At 39.3% G+C, this 16,265-nt stretch overlaps 1 protein-coding gene across 5 annotated transcripts in view; it reads left to right on the top strand.

Annotated features, from left to right (window-relative positions):
• Positions 1-16,265, top strand: part of PIGN (phosphatidylinositol glycan anchor biosynthesis class N) — a 106,515-nt gene that overhangs the window by 56,911 nt on the left and 33,339 nt on the right. For all 5 annotated transcript variants that reach the window (XM_070362065.1, XM_070362068.1, XM_070362064.1 and 2 more), the window contains 5 exons: positions 4,441-4,543; positions 10,336-10,438; positions 12,164-12,250; positions 14,952-15,007; positions 15,550-15,625. In XM_070362065.1, coding sequence (XP_070218166.1) covers positions 4,441-4,543; positions 10,336-10,438; positions 12,164-12,250; positions 14,952-15,007; positions 15,550-15,625 — 425 coding nt within the window. The remainder of the gene's footprint in view (positions 1-4,440; positions 4,544-10,335; positions 10,439-12,163; positions 12,251-14,951; positions 15,008-15,549; positions 15,626-16,265) is intronic.

The following is a 16,265-nucleotide window of genomic DNA, read 5'->3' as shown; positions in this document are numbered from 1 at the left end:
TGTCTTCATTCTCAGTTCAGTTCAGTTCAGTCGCTCAGTCATGTCCAACTCTTTGCGACCCCATGAATCGCAGCACGCCAGGCCTCCCTGTCCATCACCATCTCCTGGAGTTCACTCAGACTCATGTCCATCGAGTCAGTGATGCCATCCAGCCATCTCATCCTCTGCCGTCCCCTTTTCCTCCTGCCCCCAATCCCTCCCAGCATCAGAGTCTTTTCCAGTGAGTCAACTCTTTGCACGAGGTGGCCAAAGTACTGGAGTTTCAGCTTTAGCATCATTCCTTCCAAAGAAATCCCAGGGCTGATCTCCTTCAGAATGGATTGGTTGGATCTCCTTGCAGTCCAAGGGACTCCCAAGAGTCTTCTCCAACACCACAGTTCAGAAGCATCAATTCTTCGGCACTCAGCCTTCTTCACAGTCCAACTCTCACATCCATACATGACCACTGGAAAAACCATAGCCTTGACTGCTGCTGCTGCTGCTAAGTCACTTCAGTCATGTCCGACTCTGTGCGACCCCATAGACGGCAGCCCACCAGGCTCCTCTGTCCCTGGGATTCTCTAGGCAAGAACACTGGAGTGGGTTGCCATTTCCTTCTCCAATGCATGAAAGTGAAAAGTGAAAGTGAAGTCGCTCAGTCTTGCCCGACTCTTAGCAACCCCATGGACTGCAGCCTACCAGGCTGCTCCATCCATGGGATTTTCCAGGCAAGAGTACTGGAGTGGGTTGCCATTGCCTTCTCTATAGCCTTGACTAGATGAACCTTTGTTGGCAAAGTAATGTCTCTGCTTTTGAATATGCTATCTAGGTTGGTCATAACTTTCCTTCCAAGGAGTAAACGTCTTTTAATTTCATAGCTGCAGTCACCATCTGCAGTGATTTTGGAGCCCAAAAAAATAAAGTCTGACACTGTTTCCACTGTTTCCCCATCTATTTCCCATGAAGTGATGGGACCAGATGCCATGATCTTCGTTTTCTGAATGTTGAGTTTTAAGCCAACTTTTTCACTCTCTTCTTTCACCTTCATCAAGAGGCATTTTAGTTCCTCTTCACTTTCTGCCATAAGGGTGGTGTCATCTGCATATCTGAGGTTATTGATATTTCTCCTGGCAATCTTGATTCCAGCTTGTGCTTCTTCCAGCCCAGCATTTCTCATGATGTACTCTGCATAGAAGTTAAATAAGCAGGGTGACGATATACAGCCTTGACGTACTCCTTTTCCTATTTGGAACCAGTCTGTTGTTCCATGTCCAGTTCTAAGTGTTGCTTCCTGACCTGCATACAAATTTCTCAAGAGGCAGGTCAGGTGGTCTTGTATTCCCATCTCTTTCAGAATTTTCCACAGTTTATTGTGGTCCACACAGGCAAAGGCTTTAGCATAGTCAATAAAGCAGAACTAGATGTTTTTGTGGAACTCTCTTGCTTTTTCGATGATCCAGCGGATGTTGGCAATTTGGTCTCTGGTTCCTCTGCCTTTTCTAAAACCAGCTTGAACAACTGGAAGTTCATGGTTCACGTATTGCTGAAGCCTGGCTTGGAGAATTGTGAGCATTACTTTATTAGCGTGTGAGATGAGTGCACTTGTGTGGTAGTTTGAGCATTCTTTGGCATTGCCTTTCTTTGGGATTGGAATGAAAACTGACCTTTTCCAGTCCTGTGGCCACTGCTGAGTTTTCCAAATTTGCTGGCATACTGAGTGCAGCACTTTCACAGCATCATCTTTCAGGATTTGAAATAGCTCAACTGGAATTCCATCACCTCCACTAGCTTTGTTTGTAGTAATGGTTTCTAAGGCCCACTTGACTTCACATTCCAGGATGTCTGGCTCTAGGTCTACGATCACACCATCGTGATTATCTGAGTCATGAAGATTTTTTTTGTACAGTTCTTCTGTGTATTCTTGCCACCTGTTCTTAATATCTTCTGCTTGTGTTAGGTCCCTACCATTTCTGTCCTTTATTGAGCCCATCTTTGCATGAAATGTTCCCTTGGTATCTCTGATTTTCTTGAAGAGATCTCTAGTCTTTCCCATTCTGTTGTTTTCCTCTATTTCTTTGCCTTGATCGCTGAGGGAGGCTTTCTTATCTTTTCTTGCTATTCTTTGGAACTCTGCATTCAGATGCTTGTATCTTTCCTTTTCTCCTTTGCTTTTCGCTTCTCTTCTTTTCACAGCTATTTGTAAGGCCTCCCCAGACAGCCATTTTGCTTTTTTGCATTTCTTTTCCATGGGGATGGTCTTGCTCCCTGTCTCCTGTACAATGTCATGAACCTCTGTCCATAGTTCATCAGGCACTCTATCAGATCTAGTCCCTTAAATCTATTTCTCACTTCCACTGTATAATCATAAGGGATTTGATTTAGGTCATACCTGAATGGTCTAGTGGTTTTCCCTACTTTCTTCAATTTAAGTCTGAATTTGGCAATAAGGAGTTCATGGTCTGAGCCACAGTCAGCTTCTAGTATTGTTTTTGTTGACTGTATAGAGCTTCTCCATCTTTGGCTGCAAAGAATATAATCAATCTGATTTCGGTGTTGACCATCTGGTGATGTCCATGTATAGAGTCTTCTCTTGTGTTGTTGGAAGAGGGTATTTGCTATAACCAGTGCATTTTCCTGGTAAAACTCTATTAGTCTTTGCCCTGCTTCATTCCGTATTCCAAGGTCAAATTTGCCTGTTACTCCAGGTGTTTCTTGACTTCCTACTTTTGTATTCCAGTGCCCTATAATGAAAAGGACATCTTTTTTGGGTGTTAGTTCTAAAAGGTCTTGTAGGTCTTCATAGAACCGTTCAACTTCAGCATCTTCAGTGTTACTGGTTGGGGCATAGACTTGGATTACTGTGATATTGAATGGTTTGCCTTGGAAATGAACAGAGATCATCCTGTCATTTTTGAGATTGCATCCAAGTACTGCCTTTCAGACTCTTTTGTTGACCATGATGGCTACTCCATTTCTTCTGAGGGATTCCTGCCCAACAGTAGTAGATATAATGGTCATCTGAGTTAAATTCACCCATTCCAGTCCATTTTAGTTCGCTGATTCCTAGTATGTCAACATTCACTCTTGCCATCTCTTGTTTGACCACTTCCAATTTGCCTTGATTCATGGACCTGACATTCCAGGTTCCTATGCGATATTGCTCTTTACAGCATCGGACCTTGCTTCCATCACCAGTCACATCCACAGCTGGGTATTGTTTTTGCTTTGGCTCCATCCCTTCACTCTTTCTGGAGCTATTTCTCCACTGAAACATTAATTCCAAAGGAGGCACTAATGGTAAAGAGCCTGCCTGCCACTGCAGGAGCTGTAAGAGAGGCAGGTTTGATGCCTGGGGGAGGATATCCCCTGGAGGAGGGCTTGGCAACCCACTTCAGTATTCTTGCCTGGAGAATCGCATGGACAGAGGAGCCTGGTGTGTTATAGTCCATAGGGTTGCAGAGAGTCAGACCCAACTGATACAGCTTAGCAGAGTGGGGCACATATTGCCAATCTTAACCAGGAGGGTTAGGAAATTATGCACATTTTCTTCCCAGAATCAAGATTGGGAAGTTTATGCTTAGTTGTGCTCAGCTGCTCAGTCATGTCTGACTTTCTGCCACCCATGGACTGTTGTAGCCCACCAGAATCCATGGGATTCTCCAAGCAAGAATTCTGGAGTGAGTTACCATGCCCTCCTCCAGGAGATCTTCCCAACCCAAGGATCGAACCCAGGTCTCCCACATTGCAGGCAGATTCTTTACCGTCTGACCCACAGGGAAGCCCAAGAATACTGGACTGGGTAGCCTATCCCTTCTTCAGGGGATCTTCCTGACCTAGAAATCAAACCAGTGTCTCCTGCCTCGCAGGCGGATTCTTTCCTAGCTGAGCTGTAACCACCCCTGCCCCAGTTCATCTGCTCTCCCTAGTGACGTGACTGCTTTCTGACCCTGAGAGGAAAGATGACTTCCCTTACTTGGATTACTCCTATTACAGCTCTCTTGAGTGGTGAACTCCTTTTCTCTTGTCTCCTTTTCTAACTAGCATGCTGTAACTCTCAATGCAATACTTTGCAGTGGGAAAACTTGGGGAAAAGCGGGGAGGGGTGGGGTTTAGGGAAAATCAACCTCTGTCTTTGAATTAAACGTCTAATTAAGAGAAAAGTTGCTGAATCTTGAGTAATATTTATTTTTATTATTTACGTTATTCTCTTAGGAGTTATTACAGTGAGCAAGAGTGAGGATATACACTGAAAAAATCTGAACTAAAATGTGGTTAAAGTGAGGGAATGTCATTAAACATATGGAGTTTTAAGTGTCTTACAAAAATGAGTAGGGCAAGTGTAGTTTCCTTTTAAATGTCACACAACAATAAATGCTGTAAGTGATAATAGATTATTCAGTGCTTTAAACTCTGTACTCTGTGTCCCTCATACTGACTCCACCCAAATCTGTTTTATTGCAGCCTCCTCCTTCGTCATGCCTCTCCTGAGCCCTCCGGTCCTCTTTGATCGATTGTTCAGCATTCTTGTTTCCTCGATGTCGACCTACCTACTTCTAAGTACAGGGTATAAACTGTTTTAAGATTTTAATTTTTAGTAGCAAGTTTTAAATGATATACTGACCTTTCTCTAAGTATTTAACCTCTGGAAATGAAAAACATGTGAATCTTGAGAATGCATTGCAAGCATTTTTCCTCTGTAAAAACTGTCTATGCCTTTATCTGTTCTCTGCAGTTTTCTTTGTCGTACCGTTTTCAGAGTATTACCTGTTGTCTTGTGTTTCTGTTTATTTCCTAAAGTTGCTAAAATGTTGCTTACATACAGTGTTAGAAAGTTCAGATAGATTGTAGAGGAATTTTAAATCTCAAACAATGACTTATAAAAATTTTAGTTTTTGTTGCTTTCCTTTCATCCACTGTAAATTATGTTTTGATTTGTTCATTCTTTTTTGAATACATCTTCTGTTATATTTACCCTTAAATATGTCATAGTACAAATATTCCTTTTGATTCAGAAACCTTTTAGAATATTTTCTTAAAAGTGAGAGAATACATTGTCATTGAAGATTGAAGTTTTCTTGTAAAACCAAAAAAGAACAGCTTGATTTGGGTTAGTCTGAAGCATTCTCTAGAAATCAGTGAGAACAATGATACTCTCCGTGTCTGCTCTGAAGAACAGCGTTCTTCATTTGCTTTCAAATTTTATTTCATCTTTACTTAAATCCTTATGGGGGCAAAAAATACGCACATTACTGAGTTTCAAAATTCAGTCTAAATATAGGATCTTGATCTCAATTAGAATAAACCTAGGGATTCACCATTGTGCTATCAACAGATAATTTCTATCAATAGTTTATATATGATTTTGTAAAGCCATTTTGTGTCCAAGACTTGGGTTCATTTTGTGGGAAGCCTAATATCTCCTATATCAGAATTAGAGGGATGTTCTCAAAATCTTTTCATATAGACTCTAACATCCTAAGTGATCTAGAACCCAGGAGTTCTTGTAGTCTCCTTCTCTTAACAAAGTTCCCCATACCTGTTTTTTCATTTCTCCCCCAGAACCTGATCTGTTGTGTGTCTGTGAAGATGTAATATGAACAACTTGGACATTTTCACCAGTCACCTTGACTTGAGGCCTAGAATTTTCAGTTTTCAAATAAAACTTGAAGTCTATCAGCATGTTCTTACTCAAGAGTGTAAACATAATAAGACTTAATGCTATTCACTCTTTTCTCCTTTATTGGTGAAATTTCAGGATAAGTAGTTAAATTATAATCAGAATCCATTAAAGTACCTATGAATTAGAATATGCACAAGGTTTTAGTCTAGATTTAAAAAGTAGAAGAAAAAATCATTTCTAACCCTCCATTTGGGACAACACACAAGTTTCATTAAGATCACACCCGGGGGTTGTCTTTAGGAGGTGGATGTTTAAGAGTGTTCAGAATATGTGCCAGCTCCTACATAGTCACTTTAAGATCTTTTTTGAGCCTTTAAATTCTAAAGCAATCTATATCTTTTAATCTAAATATTTAAAGAAATGTATTATAGATTCAAAAATTCAAACAAATCTAGAAATAGATTTGGTTTCCTGGATTAGGAATAAAAGAAGGAAGGAAGAGTAATTAAAGCTGAATTTTAAGTCAAAAATATTTCATAGTGTAGAGTGAGTTAATCATATGACTTATATTAGGGAAAGTATTAGTGTTTTATGTTTTATTTAAAAATTTTTTTAGTATTCTAGTGTTTTAAATTATCAATTTCATTGTCAAAAGATACCAAAGCAGATTATCATAAGCATGTTTAATTTAAAAAAATCTAAAAAGTGAAAAATCACATCTGAAATCAGAATACTAATGATGAGTGTGACCTTATTAATGAATGTATTAAGAAATATATTTTGCAACATCAAAAAGTATTTACCTTTGCAAAAATAATTAAAACAGAGGTAGCTGAAACAGGAGCCTAATAATCTCAGTTAGTACATCTTTCAATGGCAAATCAGTTTTGCAAAACGTAGTCCGCCTGCCGTTGCTCCACACCACTATTTTGGACAACCCAGAGGGTTCTCTATGTGAATAAGTGTGAATAGTGAGAATTACAGGATATTTAAAAGAAATGCAGTTTTATTACTTTACAAAAGTACATTAATAGAAATTCTAAATTCTAACAATGCATCCTTGATTAAGTGAATAAAGAAGATTCATTTTTAATCAGCATTTGATTATTTTTATGCAAATGGAAGCTATTGTAATACTTAAAAATAGTTTTCTTAAGTTGGTTAAACATGTTTTTCCAAAATTTTGATTATTCCTTTGCTTAACAAAGTGTAATATAAACTGAATGTCTTTTCAGCCCAATTCAGTTGTCACAGAGACCAAACTAAACAGATCCTAACTTAGTCTAACTTTTAAGTACACTGTGAGCCCATAATGACATTTTATTGGTATTTCAGTTTATTAATTCAGATACAGAGACTTTATATGAGATATTAGTTGTCTCAAATAAAGTCTCATAAGAAGATTGTCTTTATCAGATTTATTCACCTACATTTTACAAAAATTGTATATAATAGTTTTGAAAAGAAGTAAATCTGTAGCACTATTTGTTGAACTATGGAATTTCTATTTTTATGTGGTAGGAAAGAATAATTTCACATATAAATACAAATATTTTTTAAGATCATGTTTTTTTTATCCTCAAAGTACACCTTGATTCAATTAGTCAACAGTTGTGTTCCTTCACATTTCTAGTATCCTGAACACTAGACAGACATACGGATAGAATAATTAGTATACCCCAGGTCTGTAACAGTTGTGAACGTCTATAAAATGTGGACTCTATTTTACAATGTTAGGCAATTATATAATGCAGCAATTCAGTTCAGTTCAGTCACTCAGGCGTGTCCAACTCTGCGACCCCATGGACTGCAGCACGCCAGGCCTCCCTGTCCATCACCAACTCCCAGAGTTTACTCAAACTCATGTCCCTAGAGTCAGTGATGCCATCCAACCATCTCATCCTCTGTCGTCCCCTTCTCCTCCCGCCTTCAATCTTTCCCAGCATCAGGGTTTTTTCAAGTGAGTCAGCTCTTCGCCATCAGGTGGCCAAAGTATTGGAGCTTCAGCTTCAAGCATCATTCCTTCCAATGAATATTCAGGACTGATTTCCTTCAGAATGGACTGGTTGGATCTCCTTGCAGTCCAAGGGACTCTCAAGAGTCTTCTCCAACACCACAGTTCAAAAGCATCAACTCTTCAGCGCTCAGCATGACTACTAGAAAAACCATAGCTTTGACTAGACGGACCTTTGTTTGCAAAGTAACGTCTCTGCTTTTTAATATGCTGTCTAGGTTGATCATAACTTTCCTTCCAAGGAGTAAGCATCTTTTAATTTCATGGCTACAGTGAAATCACCATCTGCAGTGATTTTGGAGCCCCCCAAAATAAAGTCTGCCACTATTTTCACTGTTTCCCCATCTATTTGCCATGAAGTGATTGGACTAGATGCCATGAACTTAGTTTTCTGAATGTTGAGCTTTAAGCCAACTTTTTCACTCTCCTCTTTCACCTTCATCAAGAGGCTCTTTAGTTCTTCTTCACTTTCTGCCATAAGGATGGTGTCATCTGCATATCTGAGGTTATTGGTATTTCTCCCGGCAATCTTGATTCCAGCTTGTGCTTCATCCAGCCCAGCATTTCTCATGCTGTACTCTGCAGTTAAATTATCATAAGTTTATTGTGAAAATATGATATAAAGAATGACTAGAGAAAGGGATTGAATTGGTGCCATCACGGACTTAGGTGAAAATTGAACCGTATATTCAAGAATGGCTAGGATGGAGGCATTCTAAATCTTTCCTTTTCAATTGTTTTTTTTAAATCACTGTAAACATCATACAATCACATTTTGCGAAGTAGAGATAAGGAAGAAAATCATATACTAACCCTACCCCTCCTCTTGATCTTCTGTCATATTTCCTTCCAGTCTTAGCTCTGTACTTATCTTTTTAATACAGTATTAATGATAGTCCATGTACTATTTTGTATCTTTATTTTCTACTTAATTTTAGAAGCATTTTCCCAGGTGGTTTACAGGCTTCCTAAGAATCATTTTAATAGATTTTTAATATTATGTAATATCGCTACTCCTTGATGCTTTTATTATTCCCCTATTTTTGGTCACTTTATTTCTAATTCTTAGTATCATAAATAATATTTTGAGTTATATGTTTTGCATAAGCTTTTTATATAGTTATTAATAGATTATTTTCTTTGCTCACTTCTCAGCTGTATTATAAGTGGGCCATAGAATATGAACTTTTTTTTTTACTTTTGTCTTAAGAACAGCACCAGTTTATAATATTACCAACAACCTATGAGGAGACGCACTTCATCATATCTGTCGCAGTATTTGTACTTTAATTTATACATAAGAATATCAAAAGCTATTTTAGTAGGCCGAAAACAGTACAGCTTTGGGTATTTTCTGCACTTGTTTTACTAGTAGTGTTTTCTCGCATGTGTATTGTCTGTTCGTATCCTTGGATGTTCTAAACCGTATATACCAAGTGATTTATATATGCTTTCTCAAAGCTGAATGTTTTCTTCTGCCCAATTTTCAGGGTCTTGTTTTATGATTGGTGGTCACATTTAAAGGGTTTTGGTTTTCTTGCTTTCTCTTGTTTAGGAAATAGTACCATATGGATTAGAGTTCGGTAGTTGAAAAAGTTGAATGAGAAATACAGGTTGTTTTGTTTCGATTTGGTTTGCTTAATTTTGTGTTGCAACTTCCACCCAGTTAAGTAGCTCATCAGCAAGTGCTTCTGAGCTGGGCCTGTGTGGAGAGAAGACTGGCGCAGGCGGAGACTCTGCAGACCACTGGGGAAGGTGTCTGTAAACGTGGTCAGAGCAGATGACAACTGCTGTCATGTGGAGAGTGTCTGGGGGATTACAGAAATGAAACACGCCTTAAACTAGGGCAGAAAAGGACTAGAAAACCGTCTGACACTGTGTCATCTCATGAACATCTCTCCTTTGTCCACATTATAATTTCCACATTATACACCAGCCTCGCGAAGTACTGTACATTATTTAATCAAACTCCCCTGTGAATATTAGCTTGTTTTCTTGTTTTTCTTTTCCGTAAACATATTACAACAAATGTCTTCATATGGGAATCATGGTGCATATGTCTGATTATTTTCTCAGGGTAAATTCCTAGAAGGAACATTATTAGATTGTACTATGTGAATAGTTTTGAGGTTCTTGATGCATAGTACTGGATTGCCTTACAGGAAGTATTTATTATACTTTTATAATTATTCTTTTATTATACTTTTATCTGGATTATTTTTTTAATGAGTAAATATTTTAAGTGGCTGTGTAATCTATTTTTTAATTTCTATATCAGTTTTCATAAAGTCAAACATATTTTAATGTATAGGCTCTTTTTTTCTTTTTGAGAGGTTTGTATTCCTGTATTATACCCATTTTTAAAGAAATTTGAAGTGTTTATCTTGCTGTTCTCTTTATATTGATGACTTTTGCCTTTGCCTTATGTTTTCTTTGTTGGTGCACTTCTGTCATTTGCCTTACGAGTGACTTAAATATCTCTGCTATTTTAAATGCGTAATGGTCTCCAGTTTTGATAAATTTCAAAAAAAGATGGTGTTGGAGTTTATATTTAAATGTTGCTTTCTTTCCCTACTTTCTTCCTCTGGAAAACCTAAAAAAATTAAATTTTGTGATAATGTAACTTAGAAGTATTATCAAAATTGTTTTAACTTGCCTTTGTGTTTAATTTTTTCCTTTCGTTTCTGCCCTCTCACTTCCATGCCCACCCCTGACCCCTCAGGTATGAAGCTCTCTTTCCGTTAGTGCTGTCCTGTTTGATGTTTGTCTGGATACACATGGAGCAAGAGACCCTGCAACACTCTGTTGTCTCCTGTAAACAGAAGGTAGCTTGTCAAAAGCGCTCTTGCATTTGAGAATACTAAAATAGTCGCATTCTAATCCCATGAGGAAGTTGCAATATTTCATCAAAAATTCTACTTAAGACTTCCATGGCTGTCCAGCGGTTAAGACTTTGCGCTTCCAATGCAGGGGGCGTGGATCTGATCCCTGGTTGGGGAGCTAAGATTTCCACATGCCACACAGCACAGCCAGAACAAAAAATTCTACTTAAAAATCTGTACTACTTAACATATTAATAATTAAGTTAAAAATTAAGTCAAACAGTTTGTAAGGAAATTTTCATTTAGAAAAGCATGATTTTATTGTTTTATGAATATATAGGTTGGGCTTTTCTTAAAGACTGTTTGTGACTCTCTGATGTAAAAAGCCATTAATATAAGTGAAAGAACAGAGGGCAAAGAGTGTTATTTATCTTGTTTCCCTTTGTTTTCACATTTAATTTTTGTTTCCTTCCATTTATTTTTGTTGGAAGAATATTCGTGTTGCCACACGTCAGCGCATGAGTCTGACCGTGAAGTGAGACATGTGTTCCCAGGGTTAGTCTCTCTTTCTAGTGATTCTAATCCAAAGCGCTTACTCTGTCGCCGTAGTGACGTGGCCTCCATCCAAATCTCAGACTGTTTATTCAACATAACGTCCTTCGAATTGGCTAAAAGCCAACCAAATATTAAGGGTACCTTTATCATGCTGGGCTGGAGAGTTGATTGATATCTCTTGCCCTTATTTCAAAACTGAAGATAATTATAAGAAATTGATGATAGAATATTTACAGTTTTACTGAGGTCAGATAAAATGGATGCTGCAGGAAAATACCTTCATAGTTGATCCATCGATTCAGCCTTAGCTGGTTCTAGTTGAGTTCGCAGAGTACTTGATGACTTAGAATAAATAATTTCAATAAAGAAATTTTATTGAAATATTATTGAGTAATTACTGGTTTTAAGCTTTCGGCCCTGAAATATTAAAACAATACATAAAAAAGTAATTTTAATTAGATTTAAGTAAATGATCAGACTGTCTTTAGTATTAAATATTCAATATTTTAATAACTAAATATTATTAAATTAAAAATGAGGCTCATTGTGTTATTTTTTAAATTCTATATTTTAACTGAAAGATACGTCTTTTTCTAAAGAAGAAGATTAAAGCATCTTCCGAACTTAGTAGAAGATTACATGGGAAGTGGGAGATAGGGAAAGCCTCCCTTCAAACTTGTCCATGAGTTTTTGTTTTGTGGGGGAAGGGGGGTTAAGCAAGAGTGCACCCATCTTGTTGAAATTGAGAGAGTTTTTATTTTAGCAGGACAGAAATATTTTACTTATTTATACAGAGAAATATTTAGTTTATCAATGCTTTTTTAATGTCTTTCTATACCTGAGTTTGAGAAGATCAGAACATTGAGAAATCAGGTGTTAGAAAAGGGAAAGATTATAATAGTGATTTTAAAGTGAAGCATTTGTACAGGATAAGTGAAACCCCAAGTGTCGCTTTTGTCACTCGTACGGCACTACTACAACTCTGTTCAGTGTATTATTAACAGTGTGTTTTACCTTGGCAGATTTTATTAAGTGAAATTAAGCTGCAGGAAGAGATTTCTATTTTTTGTGTGTCAGTACAAGCTATCTTCCTGGCTGTTGTAGCTGAGACAGTGAGTTTGCCCTGCAGGTGGAGGGAAGGGATTGTGCGTTATCTCTCTTCTCACCCCACAGGTCTCCACCATCCAGTTTGCCTGTAACACTGACGCGGCCCAGTGTCGAGACCTCTGCCTGGATGACATCCGCAGGGCCTTTTTCCTTGTATCCTTTCTGTGGGGTTTTGTTTTAAGGCGCTGCAGCCTCCCATTTAATGGAATAAGAGAAGTGCTGGGGAGCGGGAGGTGCGGTTTCCACCGGTCGCTTGACAGTGGTGTCAACCTTGGAGGCTGTCTCACCGGCCTCCCAAACACGGTTTTCTCATACAGATTGCACTTCAGAAAATGTCTGAAACTGTAGAAAAGCATAAAGAATGATGCAACAGACAAATGTGTTAGGTCTGTATGTTTTTATGTGTACTTTATATGGTACTCATATAACATGTCTCACGAGGTTGCTGGATCACCTTGTGTGACAGCTGTTAGCGTTAGAAGTTTGAAAGACAATGTAACGGGAATACCGTCTCGCTTTGGAAAGGCGAGCTGACCGGCTTCAAGGTGTCCATCGGGAGGTATCTCCTTTGAACGGACACAGTGGAGTCTGGACCACTGAGGTCCAGGAGATCAGTGCTCCTCTTCTCTCCTCTGCCTCTTGCCTTCACTCTCAATTTGGCTTTCTGTCTTGCCGACTCCTTCCACTCAGCCTGTGCTAATAAGATGCTCCTTCTGCTGAGCCCTGCCTCCTCCTCAATTATCCTTCATCTGTCCGTAGTGTTTACAGCCTAGCTCCCTGCTGCTACCATTTCCTCCCCATTTATGTGCGATCTCCTCAGCCTAGACGGGTGCCTTTGAATGCTTGTCCTTGCTGTGCTGACGTCCTCTCCTGGCCTGCACACTCTCGTGTGTTTGGTTTCTCGTGTGTGTGGCCTGCAGACCAGGAGTGGACGTCGCACAGTCCCATGTGTTTGGTTTCACTTGACCGCTCTTACAGTATTCGCCTCAACTGATGTCTTTCTTTTCCTTTGTCCTCCAGAACACGATCCAGGCTCTCTTCTCAGGTCCTACACCACCTCTATTCTCCTTCACGAAAACTCACTCTTCCTCTGCTCCTACACGATGCATGCTTTTCCTCTGAGCTCTGTCATTAACCTCCTCCTCTAAGCGTGCCTGGGTAGCGGCACCCTCTCCTATAGCTCGGACTGACACCTCTCTCTGTGCACACACCTCTGAGACCGACCTCTCCAGCCCTGACCTCTAGAGTCACGTGACTACCGTTCCTGCCGCCTGCGTGCGTGTCAAGTCGCTTCAGTTGTGTCTGACTCCTTGCGACCACGTGGTCTGTAGCCCACCAGGCTCCTCTGTCCATGGGATCCTCCAGGCAAGAATATTGGACTGGATCGCCATGCTGTCTTACTGACCCAGGAATCGAACCCACATCTCTTATGTCTCCTGCGTTGGCAGGCGGTTCTTTACCACCAGCTCCACCACATCCTGCTGGGCGTCACCAAATATATGTCCACACTGACTGACGACTGCCCACCCCTCTCCAAAGTCAGTCTCTGCCTGACCTCATCTCATTTAATGTTGTTGCTGTGTTCCCAGGCCGTCAAACTTGTTGTCATATTTAACTAGCCCCTGACCAAGGTCCCACGGTTTCTCTCCTCCATTTCCACTCTGACCACACCAGTTCAGACTTTCCTGGTCCCCAACTTATGGACTATTAAAAGAGCTTCATATCTGAATTTCCTGCCTCTAATTATTAGTCTCCCTGATCAAATATTTCACTGTTGTTGATATTTCTTGTTTGTATCACTCACTGAAAATGCTTGCTGACTCTTGAACGTCTCCACAATAAAGTTCACGGCTTTTTATTAATATGTCACCAATCTGTATTTCTTGCTTCAACTTTCTGTACCCTTCATTAATGCCCTTACTTTCCCGTTATTTACCTTTAATGAATCTTACCCACTTCTACCTATCATCAAAATTTTAGTTACCATATGAGCACTTTATACTGTTGTATTTATAATTATATTCTTAGTGCCTAGCTCTGCTTCTGACATACTAGGTGATAAATATTGGTTGGTTAGTGAATTGGTTGAATGGATAGAACCATGAATATATTTAAGGCTCAAGTCACCAACTCAGATACCACTTCTTCAGTGAGATCTGCCGTGACTCATCCTTCCTCCTCACTGTTCTGTACCACTTTTGTGTATGTGCCTATAATAATAAAGTAACTAACATTTATCGAGCACTTTCAGGGGACCAAACACTATTTTAAATGCTTTACTAGCAGTAAGTTCTTAGACACCAATAAAACTAATTTCTACTTTTTATTACTGCACTATTACAAATATAAGTTGAAGAAATGTCAAAAAGATGTTTAACACTTTCTCATCTTCTAATTGAATTCTTTTAAAACACGGCATCTTGTTTCTTCCTGAGCCTCCCGAAGAACCATTTCATGTATAGTGGACCCAGCGAGCATATCTGAACTGAAACTGTGTTTCAGCTGAAAATGTCTATCACTTCTTTTTTTAATCTTTAGCTGCCAGCTACAGATAACATTAATCCAATGCCTATGTGAGAGGGGAGGAAAATAGTAACCTTCCCGAGGTGACCGGTGACGAGCGAGTGTGACTCCCAGGCCTTGCTGTTCTTAGTATGTCGCTTGTTCAGCCTGGTTCTTTCCAAATGCATTCACAAGGAAATATGGTGGAACACTCATTTTCAGCAATTTACCACCAAGTGTACAAGTAGAGAAAGCAAATTACCCTTGTGGTAGAACAGATATGCCTTCTCTAAACGAAAAGGAGCTTCTATGGATTCTGACTTGTTCTGGCATTTCCTTTAACTCTATTTAGGTCTTCTTCTTAGTGACAGCCTTTTTTGGAACTGGAAATATAGCTTCTGTTAACAGGTAATTTTAAATAACAACTATATATATCCATATATATATAACCAGAAAATATACAAATTAGGGATTTTGTTCTTGCTTTTTATCCTGAAGGATGTGTTTTGGAAATTGGCACATACAAGTCTATCTCATTCATGTTACTGACTGTAACAATTCTTTTAAGACAATATTTACTTTCTTTACTTTGGGCTGCGCTGCATCTCTGTCATTGCATGCGGGCTTTCTCAGGTTGCGAAGAGCGGGGGCTCCTCTCTGGTAGGTGCGGCTCATGGGCACAGTGCGGCTCCCAGGCTCCACCGCACACGCAGTAGCTCCACAGCCAGTGGGATCTTCCCGGATCAGGGATCAGACCTGTGTCTCCTGCATTGGCAGGTGGATTCTTCACCATTGAGCCACCAGAAAAGCCCCCATAATAATTCTTGATACACTGTATACTTGTGTTATAGTAAGAATAGCTTTCAGAAAGTTAATTTAAACATCCTTTTCAGAACATTCAAGTTGCAATAATGTGAATTCTGAAATCCCTTTTCTTGTTGATTCCTTAGCTTTGACCCTTCCTCCGTCTACTGCTTTCTGACCGTGTTTAGTCCTTTCAAGATGGGAGCCCTGATAATGTGGAAGGTTGGTTTTCTTCTTTTCTTAAGATACTGATTAATTAAGATTAGGAACTCATTGTCCCATGAAGATCATGTGACACGTGACATTAAGATTATGAAGTGGCAGAGCTAAGTAGCTGGAAAGTAGACGCCTTCTCAGACACTGCTGAATGGGAGTGGGGGACGCTTTAGCCTATGCTCCAAAATAGAGTTAATCTTCTTGGTTTAGTCTTAAGCCCATTTAACTTCAAAAAAGTAGAGAATCTCTGTTAGTCCCAGGAAGTCCTATCAAAGGTGATTAAAGCCTGGGAAGTGAAGGGTGGATCAAAACTGCCTTGCTCCTCAAGATGAAAGGTTCCCCAAAGCCGTGTTCCCCACCCACAAGACTACCAGCACGTTATCATCTTTTCTCATAATCCTTGTACCTAGAATTGATTTATTCATTCAATAAATATGTCATTGAAGGCTTATCAGCACCAGCTGGGTCCTGAGGATTCTAAGATAATGACAAATTATCAGCTTTCCAGGGGTTCAGACTCTCCAGTGGAATGTAATTCACATTCTTTCCCTTTCTCTCTAGGATTATTAAGCTTGTCTTATTCCCTCTACCATAGTGCCTGGCACATTTTATATACTTAGTATGTACTTGTTTAAATACAAGAACT

Source organism: Bos mutus, chromosome 24, assembly GCF_027580195.1.
Source record: "Bos mutus isolate GX-2022 chromosome 24, NWIPB_WYAK_1.1, whole genome shotgun sequence".
NCBI lineage: Eukaryota > Metazoa > Chordata > Mammalia > Artiodactyla > Bovidae > Bos > Bos mutus.
This window is presented reverse-complemented; position numbering and strand designations above follow the sequence as displayed.